This window comes from Pavona decussata, unplaced genomic scaffold (assembly GCF_977016875.1).
Source record: "Pavona decussata unplaced genomic scaffold, jaPavDecu1.1 SCAFFOLD_190, whole genome shotgun sequence".
Classification (NCBI taxonomy): Eukaryota; Metazoa; Cnidaria; class Anthozoa; order Scleractinia; family Agariciidae; genus Pavona; species Pavona decussata.
The window spans coordinates 2645001-2669542 of NW_028145599.1; the positions used below are offsets into that span (position 1 = coordinate 2645001).

General features: G+C 39.4%; 1 protein-coding gene across 2 annotated transcripts; it reads right to left on the bottom strand.

The window, feature by feature from the left end:
* Nucleotides 1-15216: 15216 nt before the first annotated feature.
* Nucleotides 15217-24130, bottom strand: LOC146462357 (pyroglutamylated RF-amide peptide receptor-like). 2 transcript variants are annotated; one of them, XM_085085898.1, is made up of 3 exons: nt 23751-24130; nt 18776-19017; nt 15217-16704 (listed from the first exon to the last, which is right to left on the bottom strand). In XM_085085898.1, exons 1-3 carry the CDS (start codon nt 23821-23823, stop codon nt 15850-15852), a joined length of 1170 nt encoding a protein of 389 aa, XP_084942024.1. In that variant the 5' UTR covers nt 23824-24130; the 3' UTR covers nt 15217-15849. The 2 variants fall into 2 exon arrangements, with proteins under 2 accessions (XP_084942024.1, XP_084942025.1); XM_085085899.1 differs by lacking the exon at nt 15217-16704 and adding an exon at nt 16715-17717.
* Between the last annotated feature and the right edge of the window lie 412 nt (nt 24131-24542).

Genomic DNA, 24542 nt, shown 5'->3' on the forward strand with positions numbered 1-24542 from the left:
AATAAGCCAAGTGTGTATGCTGGATGGATTTTCTGTGTGGATTTTCGAAATATCGTGTTGTAACGAAGTAAGTTGTGTTGTAAGGCGACCATCTAGTAAACGTTATGTGTTGTCAAGTGATTTCAATGTTGAATTATCGAAATGAAGTGGAGGAGTGAGGTTGAGTGAGCGATAGTGTAAATCAAGTATATTGCTATCATGATTGACCCACGGAATGTAATGAAGTGTGGTTTTTGTGAATATTGGGATGTGAGAAGCTACCCTGTCTGGGCAATTACCAAGGCCTTGTGGCTGTTCAGGAAATGTTAGTTCACAGGGAAAATGGTAGACCATGAGTGGTGATAATGGAATGATATGTGAAGAACCATTGCTAGTATTATGAACTTTCAAGGAGCCTTGCTGAGTGGAAAGATAATATCGTCCTCCTAAGTGGTAGAGAACATGTAAGCTTGTACAATCAGGAGCTTGTGTATGGTGTCTAGTGAAAGTAAGTTTACTGTTTTTATTCCAAGGAAATCCTAACCATCCTGTACCATTAGCTAAATGCAAAATATTTTGTGGGCAAACAAAAGTGTCATCAGACTGGTAGCATTTGTCCAAAATAGACTTATGTAAAACATAGTCAGAATTTCCACAGTGTAATAGGGCAAGTTCATCACGTGTAATTGGACCTTGATAGCATGTTCCAGAAATGTTATATTTAATTGGGAGTAGGTATTCAATGGTACAAAATGGTGAGGTGGAAGGTAATTCTGGTACCGTAAACAAAATGTTAAGACTCAATACTTTAGAATTCTGGTAGCGGTAATCAATTAAAGGCTGTAGTAAAAGCAGAAATCCAGAATCTAGAGCGAGAACAATGTCACGTAGTGATGGTATGGCTTTAAGGCGAGGTTGAATTTCTGCGGGCAAAAATGATGGTAGATCATCAAAACCAACTAGTTGTTTGTTATGCAGTTCGTGTGCTTGATGTATGACATCATTGATTTCAATGAACCGAAGCAAGGTGGAAAATGTTCTAGTAATTTCGAGTGAGAACTTAGATAAAAATTCCATAAAGTTATTGAAGTGACAACTGTCTTTTACAGAAAAGGTTAGAAGTTTGGATTGCCATTAATGGAAATTTGCTTCAACCGTGCGAAGGGCAGATTGTAGATTGTTAACCTTGGTTGTTAGTTTATCTGAAATTTTTGCTAAGTAGACAGTTTTGCCATTGACTGTTTTGATCAAATCACGTGTGGTATGCAAAGAGCTCGCAAGGTCAAAGAAAATATGTACTAAAGCAAGCATGCTGTTAGAGTCACAAGACCCACCAACTGAGGTGTACAGAAATTTGGGTATGCTGAGCACGCCGGCATCGCACGCCGAAGGGGTGGAGCGTTTAGTACGTTCGCGGGGTGAGATATTAGTGCAAGTAGTTAGAGCCCATACCTTGCATAATTGTAATGACTTTTTGTATGCGTAAGGAAAGGACATTGTTGGTAGGGTGCCGGACTACGGTGTGGGAGGTCGCGGGTTCAAACCCCGGCCGGACCACCACTCAGGGTCTTTAAATAACTGAGGAGAAAGTGCTGCCTTTGTTCTGACATCTGCAAATGGTTAGACTTTCTAGTCTTCTCGGATAAGGACGATAAACCGTAGGCCCCGTCTCACAAGCCTTATTTGTAAATAACTCTGTGGGACGTTAAAGAACCCACTCACTGTTCGCAAGAGTAAGGGACGTAGTTCCCGGTGTTGTGGTCCGGTCTTTGTGCGTATATTCCGTATATCTCGGGTCCGCAGTAATTGGCCTTAGCTGTTGCGGTATCCCTGTCCATATTGGACAAAGCTAAATAAATAGATAAAAATAAAACCTTGTGGAATATTGATAATACCGACGAATATACGAGTCGCATTCAATTAAAGAAGTGAAACCATGAAATGAAAGTAGGCGCTGCATAGCTTTTTGAACAGTTCGTAAGTGAGCTAGTAAGTCACCGAGGAAGTGAGATGTCTCTTTGTCACATGTATTGTTAAGGGAAAAATCATTGCCCATGGTTGGTGTTTTTAGATCTATGAGGATATTTAGTAGTTGAGTATTATGATATAATACCAATGCATGGGAGTTGCGTGAAATCATGAGGGGTGCTGGATAATAGGTAACTCGTTTCCCGTTAAGATCATAATCAGATGTAGTAGTGGACTGTGAACAAACTAGTGGAATTACTGTTAAGTAATATATAAACACTGTTGGTAAGAATAATCTACTTAGGATTATTGTGAAACTGCTCAAAGAGACGCTGGTCCAAAATGTTTGTTTCTGGTTCCCAAGTGCTCTGGGCGTCTGGATATCCAACCCATTTAACAAGGTACTGGGTGGTTCCATTTCTTTTTCTTGATTTAAGGATCTTTTCAGCAGCGTAAATATCTGGGTCAGCCAGAGGATCTGAAGAAGGAACAGGAGCACTGTTAGATTCACCATTGTCATCTGATCCTGAGTTAGAACTGGATGGTGGTACGTCATCTGGCTCATAACTGTCAGCTGGGAGATCAGAGGCTAGAAGTGAATGGTTGTCAGGATCGTCTTCAGTAGGCGGTTGAATTGGACCATCAGCTGGGTCATAAAAATGCTTCATGCGATCAGCGTGCACAGTGGTGGCAACTAAACGGTTGTCACATGTAGGCAGTTGGTAATGGACCGGAGACAGCTTTCGGCAGATGCGATAAGGACCTTGCCACAAATGTCGTAATTTCTTTGACAGACCCTTTTTGGGCTTTGGTGAGTAAACCCAAACACGCTGACCGACTTCAAAAGGTGCATCAGCTGCATTTTTGTCATATTGTAATTTCATCAATTGTTGAGCTCGGGCAATGTTACTTCGAGCTAAAGATTGTGCTGTTTCAATCTGAGTGACAATTCGCTTGCGATGCTCTGCGACATTAGCAGATACTTCCGTTGGAGGTAGAAGTGAGACATCCGGTGGAAGTCGGGGCTCTCGCCCATACAAAAAATAGAAAGGACTATCACCTGTAACAACACAAGGGGAAACTCGGTAGGCAAAGAGAACAGAAGGAATATAAAAATCCCAATCAGCCTGTTGTGAATTAACAAACATAGATAGAGATTCTGCAAAAGTGCTATTAAAGCGTTCTACTAATCCATCTGTTTGTGGATGATATGCTGTGGTGTTGAGTTTCTTAGTGTTCATGAGACGACAAACTTCTTTAACTAGAGAGGAAAGAAAATTACTGCCACGATCAGTTAGTAAGGTGCGGGGAGCCCCATGCGTAGTAAAAATCTCATCAACCAAAATGCGTGCAACTGCAGGTGCATCAATTGTTGCGAGTGGGAATGCCTCAACCCATCTTGTGAGGTAATCTGTGAAAATTATACAGTAGCGATGCCCACTGGTGGTAAGTGGAAGTGGTCCAAGGATGTCGCAAGCTACGCGATCCCAAGCATCTTGTACTGGAATAGGCATCAAGGGCGCCTTGTGCCGATTGCGTGGACTCTTGCGCATGGCACAATCGCAGCAACTGCGACACCAATGCTGTGTGTCGCTAAACATGTTTCGCCAATAGTAACGGAGTCGAAGCTTCTCGTAGGTCTTAAGTGTCCCCAAATGTCCAGCCATAGGATGGTCATGGGCCCAGGTATGGACTTCGTAGCGTAAGGCAGTTGGTATAACTAGTTGCTGGTAAGTGGTAGCACGGCGATGGCCCCTTGGTGTCCAGATGTGGAAAAGTAGCCCATCCTCACTTAAGAAGTAATCATCAATGGTGAGTAATAAGGATCTGGCAATGCTATCTTTATCTGGAAGTCGTGTAGTGGCCAGATATTCGATCAGATCTGCTAGGTCTGGATCGCGACGCTAAAGCTCACGTACCCCCTGGATCTCAACACCTGGAATATCGTAGGCTGATATAGTTGGAGATGGCAAGGTGTAAGTGCGTCTGGATAAAGCATCTGCATTGGCATGGGAAATGCCAGGACGATGTCGAATTTCGAGGTCGTGTTGTTGAACCAGTAGAGACCAGCGAGCCAGCCTGCCAGATGGGTCGGAAATGGACATAAGCCATTTAAGTGAATTGTGATCAGTGTGTAAAATAAATTTGCGACCATGTAAGTAAGGTTCAAATTTGCGAATACCAAAAATTAAACCTAGCGCCTCGCGCTCCGTAGTGGAATAGTTACACTCAGCATTGTTAAGATCACGACCTGCATACGCAATAGCAACTTCATGTCCATTCTGAATTTAGCCTAAGGTAGCACCAATGCCTTCGTTGGAAGCGTCAGTGAATAAATGAAAAGGTTCTTTGAAATCTGGAAAAACCAAACTAGTTTCACTGGTTAGAGCATGTTTTAAAGCTATGAACGCCTGTTCACAAGCTGCTGTCCAATCAAATTTGTGATCTTTACGAAGCAACTGATTCAACGGTGCTGCAATTTTGGCAAAATCCTTCACAAATCGACGATAACAGTTTGCTAATCCTCGAAAAGAGCGAACTGTCTTGACATTATGTGGACGAGGAAAATCCTTAACTGCAGAAATCGTATCATCGTCAGGGGTTATTCACTCTGGCGAGACCACGTGTCCTAAATAGCTGACTTTAGTACATGCAAACTTACATTTGGAAGGTTTCAGTCTGAGGTTGGCGTGACGAAGGCGATCAAAGACTTGTCGGAAGTGACTGAGATGTTCCTCAAAAGTCTTAGAATAAACAAGAATATCATCTAAATAAATTAGACAAATCTTATATGTTAGGTTGCGTAAAACACATTCCATTAGTCTTTCATATGTACTTGGCGTATTCGTAAGACCGAAAGGTACCACTAGAAATTCATAAAGTCCACCATAAGTAATGAATGCAGTATGCTCACGTGACTCTGGAGACATTTCCACCTGCCAATAACCCCTGAGTAAATCCATTGTCGAAAAATACTTCGTTCCATTCAAAGCGTCCAAGGCATCATCTATGCGTGGCAAAGGATAAGAATCCTTGCGCGTAACAGAGTTTAATCTCCGAAAATCCACCACAAATCTATCTGTTCCATCCTTTTTCTTAACAAGGATGATAGGAGATGCCCAGGGGGAGACACTGGGTTGGATGATCCCCCTATTCAACATATCAGTGACATGTTCCTCAATGATACCACGTTGAATATCAGAAACCCTATACGGTCGTTGTCGTATGGGTTGGTGATCACCTGTATCTATTCAGTGCTTCACCAAGCCTGTGCGCCCAAGTTCCTCTGGGGACAAGGCAAAGATGTCACGATATTCAGCAACAAGAGATCTTAACTGTGTCTGCTGGGCATCAGTTAAGTCGGTGTCAGTAAGGTCAAGCGGAACAGCTTGAGGTGGATCAGTAGGTGAAGATAGAGGTGCTGAATCGTCAGCAGTGGCAATAACAGAGAGGGGAGCAGCTGAGGGCAAATAGGTGCCCATAGTAGAACAACGATAGATAGTAACTGGTTTATTGGTTGGATTAAGTACCCGAAATGGAAAAGTATTATGTTCTGATAGACTAACAAGTTGAGATGCACCACATACTTGGTAGCGTTCAGCAAGTTTAGGACTAGGTTCAATAAGTCCAGTGCTACCAATATTTAGAGTTGTCTTAGGATAAACAGGAATAACAGATTCAGAATTAGGTGCTAAAATGTAAGTAGCGAAAGCATGAACAGTCACTGGATCACTTGATGTAGGTGTGTTTGCTGAAAGGTAAAATGAACGATTGAGTGGTATGGGAGCATTGCCGGAGGGCACTAAGGTATGTAATTGCATGTCAATAATGGAACCGTAATGCATAAGAAAATCTCGAACAAGAACAATCGGATAAGTTAGACTGTCTATCACCAGGACCTCATATGGATAAGTCACATCACCAAAGAGAAAATTCAAAGTCACTGTTCCTTGAACAGAAAGTTCCTCTCCACTAACAGTGCGTATTGAAGATAGAGTAGAGGGTTGCAGTAGAGGAAGAGGCGAAAAAGTAGAGAAAAAGGAACTACTTACCGCGGTGATGGATGCACCAGTGTCAACCAACATTGGGGAAGGTTGATCGTTGATGGAGCTAATAACATATAGGCTATCCGTTGGAATGTCAAGTGGCGGCGTGATAGCATTGACTGTAACAGGTATAGCTGGTAGTGGTTTTCCTTCCTGGTCAAGGCCTTCAAAACCAGGGAGATCTGAGACAGGTGGTAGAGATACTGGCAAAGGTGTTGGAGTTCCGGTTTCCTGTGAGCGCTCAATGGAGATGTTATCCAAAACTAAACACACATTTGCAATATCGAAATCCTGTGAATCTGAGTGTAATATGTGTGGTGTAGTAGGAACAGGAGGACTAATATATATATTTAGCCAAGCCTAAAAGCGGAGCTCCACAATAGAAGTCAGCGTACTGTATGAACGTAATAGCCTTATGAGTTCCTCATCAATTCTGCAGTTATATAGTACATTTTTAATGCATATGCAGCTAACTGCTCATCAACAATAACAATGTAAAACAGAGGGCAAAATTACTGAATGCTGATTTGTTGTAACAGAGGGCAGTTTTTCGTAATTTTCCTTTCACCGAGTGCAAATTACTTACTCTTGATTGGTCGAGCGGCGAAAATACTCGCTCCTGATTGGCTGAGCACGACAGTTTTACATTTTGTTGGTTTCTGCATTTTGTGTCCAAAAAAACAAGTTCTTTGAGGTTCTTTCGAAGTTCGACTCTTTAAGCCGGGTTCTTTGTACCAAAAATATATGGAAATCAAGTGCTGCAGCTAGGAGGGAAATTCCTAAAGGTTAATTTTGGTGTCTCTCACAAGAAACAGCAAAAGATTATTTGTGTCAAAAGCTAAAGACTTGGATCGGATTGATTTTATTTTGTTTGGTTGAGAAACTGAAATCAGTCATGGCGTCCAAGTGCTTTCAACGAACGATAATCGAGCATGAAAGTGTCCTTTTGATGGGAGGAAGGAGCAGGAAGAAATTACTCCGCATGTTCCTTCTTTGGATCCATCGTTTGCTATTTTAGTATCGATCTATTTTTTTGTGATTTCCAAGCGGTAGGAAGCTTCACAGCGCAGGTGAACAATTAATTGATGCCTAACATTTGATTTATCGTTTTCAGTTTGCTCCTGAATTAAACTTGTATTCTCTCTTAATTACATGTGTTTAATGGGAACTGTTCTCGTCGGTTTTGTTTGCTTTGTACGCTACGAAAAAATTAAATAATTTGTTCATTGGTTTGCTTGCGCCTTCGGTGAGTGTTTTACTGACTGCTTTACGAAGTTCCTTGATAGTTTTAGCAACATTTTGCCCTCTGTGTTATAAAAGCGGAATTTAAATGGCTCAAAATGATATTTTCTGTTTTTATTATTGTTTTTAGTTTTTAAGATGATCGAGGCAAAACGGTTTGTGAACAGCCAACGCGCGCTACCGGCACTGTCACTGTGTAGTAAATTTTGCTTATCGAGAAGGCCGTACGCTATAAACCTCAGAGAAAATGGATACACTAACCAAAAAACACACTTCAAATATATCTTTGTGTAATAAATGAAAAAATCACTGTGATGATTCATAGCAATAAGTACAGAAATAAACTAAGCAACGATCTTTGAAAAATTCACAAAAAACAAGCGAATGAATGTTTTGCGTAAACGTTGTTTTGATGAAAATGGAATCTCACTCTAATTTTACATTCGCTTTTAACGTTCTTTGAAAAGACTTTCAGTGAAAACTACTCACACATCTTAATCTTTGCGGTTATATCCTAATGTTTTAAGTATTTTTGTTTGTTCTCTGTCAAGATTGTCAGAAATATATGCGAGAAAAACTTGTCAGTAGTTTATGCCAACTATACAATGTTGGGAGACGTTTGTTTGACTGACTATTTTAGCTCAGAATCAAATTTTTTTTGAATGAAGCAAAATGGAATGAGATTAGAAAATAAAACTCCAAGGGAAATAACGAACATGGACCGAAAAATGAGCTCAAAAGGCTGCTCTGAGGTAAAACAAGTTGCAGTGTCAACACTACAAGAAAAAAATATCTTGCAAAAACAGCAAAGTTTTGTCAACAAAATCACATGAATATACTCGCCTCTTTGGAGAATAACCAGTCCTTTTATTCGATTGCTGATTTTTTCGTTCGTTTACAACGTTGAGTTTCACTTCAAGGGGAAAAATCCATCGAATCTTAATTTCATTTCATCGCGCCGGATTAGACACTGATTAGAGTAAAATAATTTATCTTCAAGATTCGGCGGCTGTTTATGAAGTGCCGCCTCTAAAAGCTGCTAAAAGAATCGATTTGTTTCTCCCGCCGCGATCCGCCTTGCTCTTTCTCCCGCTGTTTGACGGCAAAATTGGACGAGATCAGAAAATAAAACTCCAAGGAAAATAATCAACATGAACCGAAAAAATGAGCTCAAAATACTGTTCTGAAGTTAGCTGTATTGGCTTAAGCTTAAGTTAAACGGCGTGTCAAAACTGCAAGAAAACAATATCTTGCAAACCAGGAAACTAGCAAAGTTTTGTCAACAAAATTGCATGAATGTACTCGCCTCTTCTGAGAATAACCAGTCCCTTTACTCCATTGCTGATTTTTCCGTTCGTTTTACAACGCTAAGTGAGCGAAATGTTTCACTTCAAGATGAAAAATCCAACGTTTCGTGGCGCTGGATCGGAGTAAAATGACTTCACTTCCAGATTCTGATGATGTGCCAGTCGATTTGTTTCTCCCGCCGCTAGTTGCCTTGCTCTTTCTCCTGCTGTTGGTCACATGCAAAAATTGACTTTGTATCTTATCGTCTTCAAAATTATTTTTTTGTTTTGTTTTTTTCTCAAACGCAGTTGGCGATGCAACTTCCCGCCAAACAAACGCGGCCGGCAGCGCACTTGGCCATGCATTTTCCCGCCGAAAAACAACCCGCGTTACAGCACATACGCTCATTTATGTAAGCCAATGTGAAATGAGACACTCAAACCCTGTGCCGCAACACGTGGTTTTTTCGGCACCCTTTCCTGTTCTTTCTCTCTTTGTTCGTCACTCATGTTTAGCCTGTTTTCTACCGCTCTCAATCGCTCTCTTTGACGTGGAACTTCGCTTCTTCGTCGCCTGCTTTCTCGATCTCTTTCTATCTCCCTTTCTTTGCTTTACATGTTTTTAGACTTATTCATAAATTGAGTTTGTGTTTTGTCGTACACGTCGTCTTCAAAATTTTTTTTTTCTCAAACGCAGCTGGCGATGCAATTTCCTGCCAAACAAACGCGGCCGGCAGCGCAGTTGGCCATGCATTTTCCCGCCGAAAAAAACCTGATTTGCAGCACAAGGTGTGAGTGTCTCATTTCACATTGCTTACATGGAGGAGCGTACGTACGTACGTTGTACGGTCAGTCGGACGGAAGTGACGTCATAACCAAACCAAAATTTCTCGCAGTGATGGGTTTACCAAATTCTCTTAGCTATGGGGCTCCGCTCGCGCGCGCCTTGCGTCACGCACTGGAGCTCCGCTATAATGTGAGAGGTCTTGACCACCATCAGGGTTTAAATTAGTATCTGGTGTTGTGTCATCTGTGATCTGAAAATCTGACTGTATGTCGATCTTGTTGTTTGTCAACATCAGGAGTGTGTTCTGTGGGTAAATCTGCAACTGGTGACGACGTGTCTGTGGATAATTGAATTTCAGACTGTACGTCTTTATTGAAGTCAAAGTCTTGACATTTGATTGCCTGATAGGGACCATGATCGGTCGCATTGCTATGGCAATGGAAATACTCTCATGTCGACTGGTTAAGAGTAATTGATTAGACCCTGGGTCATTATAATTTGGAATTTCCACTTCATTGTCAGTATCATTTGCACTGACTATCATGGCTTGGAGTGCCGTATACTCATCACACTGATGTGGTGCGTCCTGCACACCTGGTAATGCATCAGTTGTGGTACCAAAATCATGTAAATTTGAATTTATGTCTTCATCTGTACTAGTTGTGTCTGGGTTTTGAACTGGAATTTGTACTGCAGTATTTTCAATAGAATTGGTATGTTCAGATGCCTCATTAAGTTGTGAAGTTTCTTGTGCAACATTTTCTTCATGTAAGTGGACATTTATAATTTCGTGGTCAGTCTCGTCATTGACGGCTAAAGGACGAGAAAATTCGGCCGTCAGCGTACTATTGGAATTATATGTGCAGAGTGGAGAATTTGGTTCTGATCTGTCGTTGTGGTTACTATGTTGTGATGGATATGTAGATCCTGGGTTACCTACAGTATCCGAAACAGATAAAGTTGAACCACTAACTCTTATAATATCAGTGTTATGCCGTATGTCTGGGGTAATGCTTATAGTAGCTATATTTACATGGGGATTATATGTGCAAATATCATGAATGGGAGAATCAGTGGCTCTTGCAGGAGACGGCATAGCCCAAGCAAGAGCCCTCACTCGTTTAACTGGGAGCGGGAGGATTGGGCACTAGATGGACCTGGAAGAGCCCTTGGAGAATTGGTATTAGGAGGAGGTAAACGGGGATCCCGGTTACGTTGTCGACAGGACCGCCAAGTGTGCCCTATACGTTGGCAAAAGGTACAAATGGGGTCGCCTTCAATGCTGCGAAAACTGCGCCCAAAAGAGCGAAAATCAGGGTGGCGAGGATTTTTATAACGCCGCAATTCATTTTCTAATCGCACGACCTGGCGCTGCAATTGTTCAAATTGGCGGTTTTGGGGGCCCTGCCAACCACGTTGGGGAACATAGCGAGACTGTCCCTGGGACTGATCAAAAACGGCAATATCAGTGGTGGATGTAGGTGGTTGTGGCTGGAGTTGTTTCTGAAGTTGTTTAATTTGGCGAGACAAGGATTCAAACCGCTTGTCAGGAGTAGAAGAACTCGTACTCGCCGCAGCAACCACTTTAGATTTATCCTCCAATTTGTCGGTAATGTTGCTTAACAGCGTGTGTAGTTTATCAACAAGTGAGTTGCTATCACTCGGACCGTGTTGCTGGTTAACAGTATGTTTCATTCTAGCGAGTGTTTCAGCTTGCTGAAAACTAGTTGGTTGAGCTAAAGAAACATAATCTTTCAAGTCCCGTTGTAAACCGTCAATAAAATAGCGCGTGGACTGTTCATCAGAAAGTTTCAAACGTTTACATAAACGTGTGATGTCAGTAATGTATTTATCAAGTGGCTCTGTGGATAACTGTTTACGCGCAGATAACTGCTGTGACAGGAGCCAATTTTGTGGACCTGATGTAAACCTGTCTTGAAAAACCTGTTTTAAATTGTCCCAATTGGTCTTTTGGTCATCGGCTAGCGTAAGATACCACGCGCGCGCGATGCCGGTCAAATAAATAGGAAAGGCTTCGAGTTGTAACTCGCCGGACCAATTGTTAATTTTGGAGATACGCTCGAACAAATCAAGCCAATCAGAGGCATCTTCCGAAGAAGTTCCCGCGAACAATTCACTCAGGTTTTAAATCGGTCTTAGCAGGTTTCTTTGTACCTTCCATCTTGCTCTCCATATAAGTTTTCAAAGAATCGAAACTGGTTTTTTGTGTATGCGACTCTTTTGCCATATCTTGTTTTAAAGAAAGCACTAAATCATTAAGAATAGCTTGCGGCTCCTCCTTTTGTGCAGGCTCCATAATCGAATTTGGTTTCGTGTGTGTACAAACACAAGTATCAGTGAGAGTCTGTTTCTTAGCCTGTGAGCGAGTGACGATTGTAGATGTAGAGTGTTTCTTGGCACTCATAAACCGACACCAATGAGTTTGAATATGGATGCAAATTACATTTAAGATTTGCGAAAAACACCCATGGAAAGATGAATTGCTTCAGTTAATTAACATATAGGAAAAAAAAAAAGGAAATTAAATTAAAATGAAAATGTTAAGCTAAAGTAAACTGAATTACGTACGCACTCGAAGAGCGCAAATATAGGAACAAATCTAGAGTAACTTAAAGCAATTAACCAAGATAACAAGTCAGTGTTCAATTGTTCAAATGATTCCAATCCGTGAAAAGGCAGTCATCTGAACTCCTGAAGGCAGCATAAACTTGAATAGGGATCAAAGAAAAATGCTTACTTGGTTTCCTCTTTTTTCTTCGCAGGCTTGAACAGCACGGAAGACGGACTGCTCTCTACGGAGTGAAGAACTGCGCGGAAACTGAATGTCAACTGTTATCCGGAAGTTCTTGTGGGCACGGACTTCGAAACGCTCGTTGAAGCCCTCTGAAAGCGTCGCAAATCGGTCCCGTCGGGAGCGCTGGTGGTTTGGGCGCCCGCTTGATCGTACTCTGGGTCGAAACCCGATTCGTCCACCAATTTGTTAGAACGTTTTTCGTCTAACCAAGGGGGTTATTAGCTCAGCGTTCTCCACGGGTTGAGTTCAACAGGCACATACAATTGTTGTTCAAGGCTTGTCTGTCTTCTTACAAGTTCTCTTTACAGCTTCGATACAACATTCTCTCGCGAAGAACTTCTCACGTTGCTTTTATGTTGTTTGGAGTATGATTGACAACCTACTGTCAAAAACTCATCAGCTACTAATATAGGCTTACGTAAGCCCTTCTATGATTGGTTAGTGTTGGAATTGGAAATGGGTACCTTCCCTTTATTTACTGTGAAAAATGTACCGTTGTTTCAAAATTTTCACCAGGCTCTTCGATATGTCCAACCAAAATAAAGCAACGGGAGAAATATAAAAATTACAATGAATATTTGTATCGATAAAAACTACACATTCACAATCATGAGTTTGTAATATACTCGGATGAAGTTTCAGGCAGTGTTCAGTGTTCTTGTTGTAAAACAACAACTTTCCAAGAAGAAAGGCGGTACTAGAAATCCACGCCTATTTCCAGGTGTACGTGTTTACAACTTTCAGCTACCTTATTAAAAATACAGTACGTGGTTACAGAACAAAAGTGTTGACATTGACAGTCACCTTCAAATGAAAAGATCTAAAGATTATTGTTATTCAAAATAAATACAGTAAAAAATAACTTAAATAACAAGATATCGGCTGGTATAGATTTGGTAAGATTCACTGAATATCTTTACTAGAAAACGATAAAAAACAAGAAGGTTGGCCATTTCCAGGCAAATGCCAGCGAAAGGTTAACTTAAGGTCAGATACAATAAATTACGGCTTGATCTTATGTAAACAATCTATTGTTATTGAGCAAAAAAACATATTTGGTAGAAGGATCAATTTCCTGGGAAACAATCCAAAACAGAACACCTGCTTAGACCAAATCTATACCATGAGAAAACAACATTTGATCAGAGCTAGATCAGCATTATACTAAAACATAAATAGAAGGACAAACCATTGAACTTTTTTAATATTTTTATCCCTTTGATTCGAATATTCCCGTAAATATCGCATATGTTGTATCGCTTCCCAACACCGAATAATAGATAAACCCAAGTAAACCAATAATAAAATATTACAAGAGTGAGTTTCTACATTGTTCGTATTTTTATTGTTTAACACAGGACAGGCTTTCGTTTTTGTTGCCAGTTTCATTAGAACAACGAAACCAGGCGTTATGTCTAAGGCCATCAACAAATTTTCTCCGAGCAGTGTACGAGTTATATTTCTCGATAAATCGAAAACTTTTACTATAGGCATTGGTATTATTATTTGCACGTAAACCGTGAGCCGGGCAGGATATTTGAATAGGCTGTGAAGCAGAATAAAGAATTCAGTCATTGTCTTCAAAAAATTTATACAGCTCAATTTAGCGGATTAAACGAACCATATTTTGAGCGGAATAAATATCAGGTTAGTATCACAAATTTTAACCTTACTAACTGATTTCTTTTGAACCTATGGTTCTCGAGAGATTCATACTCTTCCGCAGATGTTGTAGTTTAGGGTTTTAAATCTCACCTTGGTTAAAAAAAGGAACGCATATTCTGCTAACAGAGAATCTTTCGTTGTTTGTCGACTCTTAAAGTCTTTAGTACTTGAAAATTACTTGCTGATCGTTTTCAGTTATTCAAACAAGCTGATCTGCTTCGTTTAACACTCAGCCAACGTGACATTTACATAACGACAGTGTCCGCTACGGATCATTTGTTAGGTCAGATACACTAACTTTGAGGTTGTATAGCGAATGTTGCGTAGTACTGAGTCGTGTGCGATGGGCTTTAGAATTCGCGCGGAACACTGGTTAAAGTTTTCACCCTGTTATTGGAACACATTGTCCATATCTAACTGTCACTTACCTAAAAACGCTAGCGCAATGACAAATGCATTACTCTGAACACCCCATGTGGTTTTCTGTACCAAATGTTGCATATTGCCAGGTTTGTCGGTTTGACTCCCGCAAGTGTTGAATTAACGCCGCGTTTGAATTTCACCAAAGGTTCTACTTGCAGAGGTTCCTGGACTCTGCCAAAAATTATGAACGCCTTTCCACAGATGTTCAGTCACGTGATTTTGGTATATTTTCTTTATTGGACTGATGTCTTAACACGGCCTACTCCGATTGTGACGGCCGTATCCTGCTGTGCATGTCATAACTTGTTTAAGGGAAGTGGTTAAGACTATTATACTCAAACAGGATCCACCAAACCACTAGCCTCCCACGCAGACGTCCTTAGGTGTTCGTCACGGGGAGGAAACGCGTGACGAACCCTTAAGGACGTCTGCGTGGGAGGCTACCAAACAACAAAATAGATGGCGGTCTCTGCCTGCAGACTGCTTTGTTAGGTTATGTAACTACATTTCTTAGTCTACGTAACTCTGGAGAAAAGGCGTGATTGACATGTACGCAATCTAGTTAAGAAATGTTTATGCAATCGCTGTCCACAGTTAATTATGCGCTATTTTAATTATAACAGGGATGTATTGTCCAGAAGGACAAGGAGCAGTGATAAACTTAGACTCCAGTCTGTAAAATTAGAATGTACGAAAAAAGCCTTTCTTTATCATGGCTGCGTAATTTTTAATCAGAATTTTTAATCAGATTTAGATTTTTAGGTTTTAACTTCATATGACATTTTTTAACTATTTTTTTCTGTATTTAATTATCACTATTATTTCCACTCAATTTATTTTATTATATAGGGCCTCTATGAATAGCATGTTTTATCTTGTACAAAAACTGAAGGAGTTACCCTATTGAAATAAAGGTTTCTTATCTTATCTTTCCTCAACCTCAAAAGATGGTGTTTTTTATAGCATAGCCACCCCTCTATCCAGTAATAAAAAAAGACAATGAGATTCAAACCTCACTTTTCTTGTTTATTTAATAATGCTGACTGTTGCAATCTGAATATTTTTTTGTAAATTTAAATTTTAAAGCCAATAACATTTTGTTGGTAATTTTCATGAGATAGGTGGTGGCTTCGATAACCCCCTACCCCTGACGAGTTCGGTTCTCTTCGAACAAACTTGATATGACCGGCTCCCTAAATTGTATTAATTGTCTTCGAAAATGGTTTTCGTCTATTAAAATTGGAATTATTTGGTAAGCTTTGCAACACATTTCCGCAAAGACGTTACACACTACACTTAATTTGAGCTGCTACGCAGTTTTAACCGAACGGTCAATTCAGTTATATCAATGATGGTTTTTTTTAGGTCTCCAAATGAGTTGAACCGTAAACTGACAAACAATAGTTGACTTGCTACGTTACCTTAATAATGCACTGTTGCCGTTTATAATACTAATACCCCGTTTCAGTAACGCTCTAATGTGTTGCACTATGTACACCGCTGACTGGTAATATTAATGAGTTGAACAAAACTAACAAACAATATGTTCCAGCAGCACCTGTTTGACTCGATCCTGTCAACTGACCAACCTTCGGGCCTGGAATTTCACCGTCCAAGCCTGACACTTATAATCTAAATTCACAATCTGGTGTTTATACATTGAACACATTTGTGGCTTTGCATCGTGAAAGTATTTGTAATACAAGCAATGTTGTTTGGGAGCCCAAAGGCTAACTCCATCATATTCTGGTTGGCAGAGGATGGCGAGTTCTCGCCTCTTGCAGCAGATTGTGGAGATATTCTTGTTTTTTTCAGTCCCATTACTTCGAGGAATTTTTTTTTCATAGAATTTAATGATTTTCCTCCAATATTGAAGTAGTAAATAAATGGATTGCACATTGAGTTGGCTAAGCCTACACCATAGGTAATAAGTCGTGCTGGGTCCATGGGGTTAGGATATTCCTTGAGATGTCGCTCCAATATTCCGTGGTAGACAGAAAACGGCAGCCAGCAAGTTACGAAGCAAATGACAACAATCAGCAACACACGAAGAACTCTTTTCCTTGATCGCTCCAAGAGTTGGGAATTTCTGATTGAAGGGTTAGATTCAGAGGTCACACTAGCAGCAAGTCTCGTTTTTCTTGTCCATACAACTCTTATTATACGATAGTATGATACTATCATAATTGCAAAGGGAATCACAAAACCAAGTAAAAGTGAGGCAACCAGGTAGATCCTCCTTGATAATGTACTTGCCTGTGTAGTGGTGCAGTAGTACACTGTACTGTTATTAAAATTAAAAGGAATCACAACAGCTGAGTGAAACACAGGAAGGTTTTGACTTGTACCGTACACCCAGGCAAAGAAGATCAACCAAGCTGGTTTCAGATACCATGATCGCTGGCTGCATGTGAATTCCTGCTTCACAAATGTCATGTAGCGATCGATGCTTATCGCTGTCATGAGACTCACAGAAAGGACCGGACCAAAGTGCTACAGAAGAGAGAAAGTAAGGAAATAATTCAGTCAAAAGTACTAATTCATTCCACGAATTTGTAATAACATAATTCAAACTACTCAATATTAATGTGATACTGTTCGTGACCGAGATGTTCCTTCGTTATGGGTAAATGTTTCCATGCGCAGTAAATTAGGCTAAAGTAAAGAACTATCAAAGTTACATGTAAATGTTAATCAACAGATGAAAACAGGTGAAAAACAAACACTAAAGCAAAAAGACATGACTGGTTGAGGTTTACTATTAATTAGGTTTTCGTTTACTGTTTACATCCCAGTTCATTTAACTTGTGAGGCTGACTGTTAGGGGTTTTAAGGATAAGATTTAACTGGCAAAATAATTTCATGGACTTGGGATAAATGAGTTAGTTTTAGGGATAATTGACTAAAAGTTTGAATTCCTCATTTATCAGTAAAAAAGAGTTAATATTTTGTTTATAGTGGATGTGAAATTAAACATAACAGTTTAAAAATCCAAACTGGCGTAATTTCCTTATGCTTTTTCTGTTTTTGTTTTTGTTTTTGTTTTTTTTTTTTCATTTTTGCTGATGATTTACAGCACCTGTGTTAACGCGAGGTCGGTTATCCGTCTTCAACAGTTTAGTAACGAAAAAACTATGCTCCAAGGGTTTTCTCAATTCGCCGCTGTTCTCCTGGAGGACTTAAACTAACCACATGGAGTGTGGCTGGTTCCACGTGTTTCAAGTGCTCTCTTCATTCTCGTTAACATGGCTTCGGTAAACGTTCTGCAAGCAGTTACGGCATGTATTTTTTAAGAGCCATGAGCCATAAGATGGTCATTTTTGTGACACAAAGACTGATACTGAGGCAACAGAGGAGGAAAGGGAAGAGTTGCACAGTAGAATGTGACGTCATTCCGCCAATTGCAACTAGATCTGGGAGACGATCAGCCAAAAGCAAAAACTGCTCTGACTATGCCATCTACTAACGTTCACTAACACCAAAAGCAAATTTTCCTCTGTATCCAACTACGATGGGGAGCAAAAATTTTCAAAAAGAAAAAAAGAGAGTATACATATGAAAATTCATATGTGTAAACTTTGGAATAAAGATTAAATGGACGAAAGATCATCACCCTTTCTATACACAACTCAAGCAGTTGCGAAAAGGAAGCCTACAAGAGCATTCGAACCCATGACCGCTGCGATGTCGGTGCAGCGCTGAAACCATCTGAGCTACTAAGCCAACTGGGAGCCGTTATTGTGTGGATTCTTTTTTCCAGGCTTTATTTCACAACTAATTTAGTTATGTATAAAACTGTGATGATCTTTTATCTTTTTAAAACATTTCAAATGAAGAACCAATCAGAACTCGTAGAAAATACACTTATGCCAGTAGTAAGCTTCATCAATGCGCAATTTGGGTTGCATGCTGCTTCCAGGCCTCTCTATATGAGGCATGCAGCAGCAGCTGTCCTATGCGTCAAGCGTAGGATAATTTGTTTTTGTTTTTGTGTTACTTTTGTTTGAAATCAACGTGCTTTTTTCCATTAAAAATATATCAGACGAAGTAAAGCATAACCAAACCAAAAGAAAATTGTTTTTGAAACTAAACTAAAGACCACCATATCGAAAATTATATATAATCACAGTTCGAGTGCGGCAGGGATATTCTGTACTGAAACAAGTAACAGATCCTTCAGATCAAAGTGACCTTCAAACATTTAAAAGTGTTTAGTAGTGCTGCAATTCTCTGTGGAGTGGAATCTACACTACTACAAGATCAACCTTTGAGGTATGCAATCAGTTATACACAAACTTAAGGAAAACATGAGCTAGACATTTAGTCCATTTGCTGTGAAATTTCTATCGGGATTTACTATTTGTGTGTAGGCAAAATTCAAACAGAGGTACTTTTAGGGATAACAGTCTCGGTACTTTTAGGGATAAGGGATAACTGAAACTCTAACCCCCGCCCTCCCAAACAAGGGCCTCGCTTGTCACGTAACCGGCCTACCGCAAAAGCAGATCTAATACATATCGACCCATTTAATGACTGCAAAATCTGTAAATTGTGTGTATTGTACCTGCATGAATCGAGCCAGCTTGCACAGGCCACTGTCTCTTGTGTGGTACTCAGTGGGGTAGTGAAAGTTAGTAAAAAAGGTCAGCGGAATGCACAGCAGGCACACCATCAGATCAGAGATGGCCAAGTGAAGGAGAAACAGCTGAACAGAGGACTTGGAGGAGTTTTGTGCTCGCCGGCGCAGGGTTGTGACAACTGCTACCACAATGCCGTTACCAACCAGCCCAATGACGAATATGAATCCTTAAAAAAAGAATTGGATTTGTTTGAAAAAGAAAACATTTAATTTTAAGTAGTACATGTGAGAGACAATTATTTCGTAAACAATTTATAAGGGTCCATTTACCTACCTTGTTTGCTAAGTTATACAATTGCTACACAAATATACTTGGACTTTCAGTTTCCGTGAACGACTAGTTCTCCTGCTTTTGCTGATCTACTCGCACCTTCCTAGTTGATATTCTTACTTTTCGAAATTTGAAGGTGAAGGGAGAAAGACAAGTACAAAAAGATAAAATCGGGTGACATGTACATGGAAGCGTCGACAAGAATTGTATGAAATATTTCAGTGTCAGCCACGCGCCCGTTCTCAACTTGAAACCGTCGGTGATCATGTTCCAGGTTAGCTCTCAAAATTTTCTAGACTATAGCTATATTTTTTTCATGTTTGTGTAGCTACTAGTTTCTACGGAATTCCTATGAGCTAACGTTCAAATTTCATGAAGATGCCGAACTCACTTGTAAGAATTTCAGAAAGAAATGAATAAAAGTAACCTTTACTGATAAAAGACAGCACACTAAACTTTGTTCGGAAAGAAATTTGGAAGAGCACTTTAGCTCGTGGTCGCAACGCGGTCAAAATTTTTTCATTTCACTCATAAATGTGCATTTACTCACCGTGCGACTTCATGCAATAACTTCGTGATCAGTGGCCAATTATAAATAAAGTATCGAAGAGGTAAATACAAAGAAAATGAGAAAACTATATTTTAATTGAATTAATAGAGAATACGTCAGTCGAGAAACGCGGAGAAAAATTTGGACATAAACAAACGGGTTTTATTCCAAACAAGGAGATTTAAAAAAAAAAAAAAGGGGGGGGGGGGGGGGGAGTTTCGCTAAACAAAATAAAAACAAGCGATAGTAATGTCGACTGACATTTTGATGACTCCATGTCTGACTTACACAACTTTGAAACTGATGAGATGGAATCTAACGGTATCGAAAAGGTAAATAATATATATATAGCCAAGCCTAAAAGCGGAGCTCTACGATTCGTTTTTAATAGCATTTATATACATGCTACTCTGCTTATTGTATGAACGTAATAACGTTGCAAATTCTTCATCCTGCCTTGAGTTTTATATATAAAGCAAATTTTTTACGCGTTAGCGGAAAATGTTTTGAACCATAAGCTGTTCTTGTTGATCGTGCGAGATCACATTGCTGAATTCCGATGACGTTAGAGAGCGTAAAACATTTGTGGAAGAAAAAATTACGCTCTCTCTTAAATATTTCTCCCGTGGAGACTATTAATGCATTTGTGTAAAGTTTGAAATGCGTACAATAAAGAAAATTTGGCTACCACGTAATGTTTCCACGCGTTGAATTTGGCCCCTCGGATAAAATAAAATATTTGTTTTAAAATTTATTACTTTGTAAATATTCCTCGTACAGAAATATTTATAGTCTCATAATAAACGTTACAAGAAAAGAGATAAAGAAAAAATAATGTTTTGTTATGGTTCGAAATATTTAAACGTTTACTTTAAAATTTGGGCGTACTGTTTACAAATTTGCACTGCGAATGACGAGCACAAAATGTTCAAAACAATTAATGACTCTAGGAATATTTCTCCTAAAGAAATAATTCTAGTCTCTAACTAAAATTTAAGAAAAGAATACAGGAAAAATAATGTTGGATTGTGGCCCGAAATATTTCAGTGAGCGCTTATAATTAAAGGGTGTCAGTTTACAAAACTTATGCGCTGTGAATTGCGAACGAATTACATAAGTCCAGCACAAAATGTTCAAAACAATTCATAACTCTGTGAATATTTCTCTTACAGAAATAATTCTAGTATCTAAGTAAACGTTAACAAACAGAGAATACGGGAAAAATAATGTTTGGCTGTGGCCTGGAATATTTCAGTGAGCGCCTTATTTAAAATTAGAGCGTGTTTACAAAACTTATGCGCTGCGACTAGTTGCGAATGAATTACAGAAGTCCACCACAAAATGTTCCAAACAATTCATAACTCTGTGAATATTTCTCTTACAGAAATAATTCTAGTCTCTTAGTAAACGTTAACAAACGGACAATACAGGAAAACTAATGTTTGGTTGTGGTCCGAAATATTTCAGTGAGCGCTTAAAACTGAGAGTGTGTTTACAAAACTTATGCGCTAAGAATGGCGAATGAATTAGAGCTGATTGGAGAAGTCCAACACAAAATGTTCAAAACAACACATAACTCTGTGAATATTTCTCCTACAGAAGTAATTCAAGTCTATAAGCAAAAGGTTAACAAAAGAAGAATACAGGAAAAATAATGTTTGGTTGTGGTCCGAAATATTTAAACGTTTACTGCGTGTTTACAAATGTGCCCTGCGAATAAATTACACAAGTCCAACACAAAACATAACTCTGTGAATAGCTCTGTGAATGTTCAAAATTAATTTTTCCACGAATATTTGTCGTATGGCAACGATTTAAGTATTTGTGTATAATTTGAAGTATGTTAAATATGGAAAGTTACCGACAGTTGCCTGCAAAAATGCATTTAATTTCTATGCGACTTGCGAGTTGCTTACTCATCCAGCTCACCACATATTTGTTTTCAATTGACATTTCGCCTGTTTATTCGTCGCTCTCGGGGTTCAAATTTGCTTATTAGTCGCCTGCTTTCTCGACATATGTAGTTTGACAACATATTTAACGAATACAAAAAATTAGCGTTCTTCAAAATCCTCGTTTGTTTTCTAAAAGAAGTAAGCCATCCCTCTTCTCGCCGAAAAAACGCGGGTTGCCATATAGGTTGAGTGTGACATTTCACAATGGCTTACATAGACGGGCGGACGTACGTACGTTCGCACGCCGGACGGACAGTGACGTCATAACCAAAATTTTTGGCATACATGGGTTTACCAAAATCTTTTGTCAATGGGGCTAAGTGCGCGCGCCTCCGGCGCGCGGAGCTCCGTTACAAAGAAAATGAGAAAACTATATTTTTATTAAATTAATAGTGAGTACGTCAGTCGAGAAACGCGGAGAAAAATTTGGACATAAACAAACGGGTTTTACTCCAAACAAGGACATTTTTTTAAAAATAAAAGGGGGTTTCGCTAAACAAAATAAAAACAAGCGATAGTAATGTCGACTGACATTTTGATGACTCCATGTCTGACTTACACAACTTTGAAACTGATGAGATGGACGTCAGTCGGAATTGTCATACCAATCCAGAGCTATTAATAAACGTCTTGAAAATTTGATAGTCTGTCCTGTGACACTTCTTTTAGAATTGGTAGCACAGTCGACTCCCGTTAACTCGAACCATCCTTTACTCAAACCAAGATCGATTTCCCCTGGATTTCTGTCATACATTTACTGTAATTTTACCCTCGATAGCTTGATCCTCCGCTAACTCGAAGCAATGTTTGTTTCCTTTCAGGTCATTTTCTATATAATTTTACCCTTGATAACTCGAACCATGTTTGTCAAGACGTGACAGGTCAAAGCAAACAGTACTGTAGTCCAAAACATTGAAGGAGCCGTATGTTGTTTGTCTCTTTTGCATTACACAAAACGCGTCAGTCCAGTTTAGGTTTCGCTGGTTTAGGTACATTTAACTTCAGTGCATGTGTTTTGTTTCACGTTGCGTTTAATACGCTCTGATTTATAATTTACAAATACTGTTCCATTTTCAATCGACTTCTTAAAATATATACGCTGTATGAATAGAAATACACAGTAAACATCGTTTTTTTCCCCTTATTTCCGGTCATTTGTTCTCAACTCCCGATAATTCGAACCTTTTTCAATTTCCGTTGAAGGTTCGAGTTATATGTATATGTAAATGTTGCACGTACGTACATGTTATTTACCGCATTCAACATTCCTTTTTATCTCATTGTTAATTTAATTCTTAATTCACGTCATAGAAGGTATCTGCGGAAGTGTTAACGGCCGATATGGAAAAGTTTCAGTCCCTTTCAACGGTTTTTATCGACAATCAGGATAGGCTTTCGTTTTTTTGCCAGTTTCATTAAAAAAACGAAACCAGGCGTTATTTCTAAGGCTATCAACAAATTTTCTACGAGCAGTGTACGAGTTATATTTCTCGATAAATCGAAAACTTGTACTATACGCATTGGTATTATTATTTGCACGTAAACCGTGAGCCGGCCGGGGCATGATATTTAAATAGGCTGTGAAGCAGAATAAAAAATTCAGTCACTGTCTTTAAAAAAATTTATACAGCTCAATTTAGCGGATTAAACGAACTATATTTTGAGCGGAATAAATGTCAGGTTAGTATCACAAATTTTGACCTTACTAACAGATTTCTTTTGAACCCATGGTTCTCCACAGACTCATGCTCTTCCGCAGATGTTGTAGTTTAAGGTTTTAAATCTCACCTTGGTTAAAAAAAGGAACGCATATTCTGCTGACAGAGAATCTTTCGTTGTTTGTCGACTCTTTAGTGCTTAAAAATTGCTTGCTGATCGTTTTCAGTTATTCAAACAAGCTGATCTGCTTCGTTGACCACTCAGCCAACATGACATTTACATAACGACAGTGTCCGCTACGAATCATTTTGTTAGCTCGGATCACCCGCACTAACTTTGAGGTTGTATAGCAAATGTTGCGTAGTACTGAGTCGTGTGCGATGGGCTTTAGAATTCGCACGGAACACTGGTTAAAGTTTTCACCCTGTTATTGGAACACATTGTCCATATCTAGCTGTCACTTACCTAACAACGCTAGGGCAATGACAAATGCATTACTCTGAACATCCCATGTGGTTTTCAGTACCAATTGTTGCATATTGCTGACTACTCTCGGTTTGACTCCCGCAAGTGTTGAATTAACGCCGCGTTTAAATTTCACCAAAGGTTCTACTTGCAGAGGTTCCTGGACTCTGCCAAAAATTATGAACGCCTTTCCACAGATGTTCAGTCACGTGAGTTTGGTATATTCTCTTTATTGGACTGATGTCTTAATACGGCCTACACCGATTGTGACGGCCGTATCCTGCTGTGCATGTCATGACTTGTTTAAGGGAAGTGGTTAAAACTATTATACTCAAACAGGATCCACCAAACCACTAGCCTCCCACGCAGACGTCCTTAGGTGTTCGTCACGGGGAGGAAACGCGTGACGAACCCTTAAGGACGTCTGCGTGGGAGGCTACCAAGACTGCTTCGTTAGGTTATGTAACTACATTTCTTAAGTTACGTAACTCTGGAGAAAAGGCGTGATTGACATGTACGCAATCTAGTTAAGAAATGTTTAACCAATCGCTGTCCACAGTTCTTTATACACTATTTTAATTATAAGAGGGATGTATTGTCCAGAAGGACAAGGAGCAGTGATAAACTTAGACTCCCGTCTGTAAAATTAGAATGTACGAAAAAAGCCTTTCTTTATCATGGCTGTGTAATTTTTAATTAGAATTTTTAATCAGATTTAGATTTTTAGGTATAAACTTTATATTGCATTTTATAGCTATTTGTATTTGTACTTAATTATCATTATTATTTCTG

Excerpts from the sequence above, each read along its gene's own strand:
- LOC146462357 (XM_085085898.1), bottom strand. The coding sequence starts at position 23,823 with ATGCAACAATTGGTACTGAAAACCACATGGGATGTTCAGAGTAATGCA. Across the intron at positions 19,018-23,750 it reads CATTGCCCTAGCGTTGTTAG|GATTCATATTCGTCATTGGG; the intron begins GTAAGTGACAGC and ends TCTTTTTTTAAG. Across the intron at positions 16,705-18,775 it reads AGCTGGCTCGATTCATGCAG|CACTTTGGTCCGGTCCTTTC; the intron begins GTACAATACACA and ends TCTCTTCTGTAG.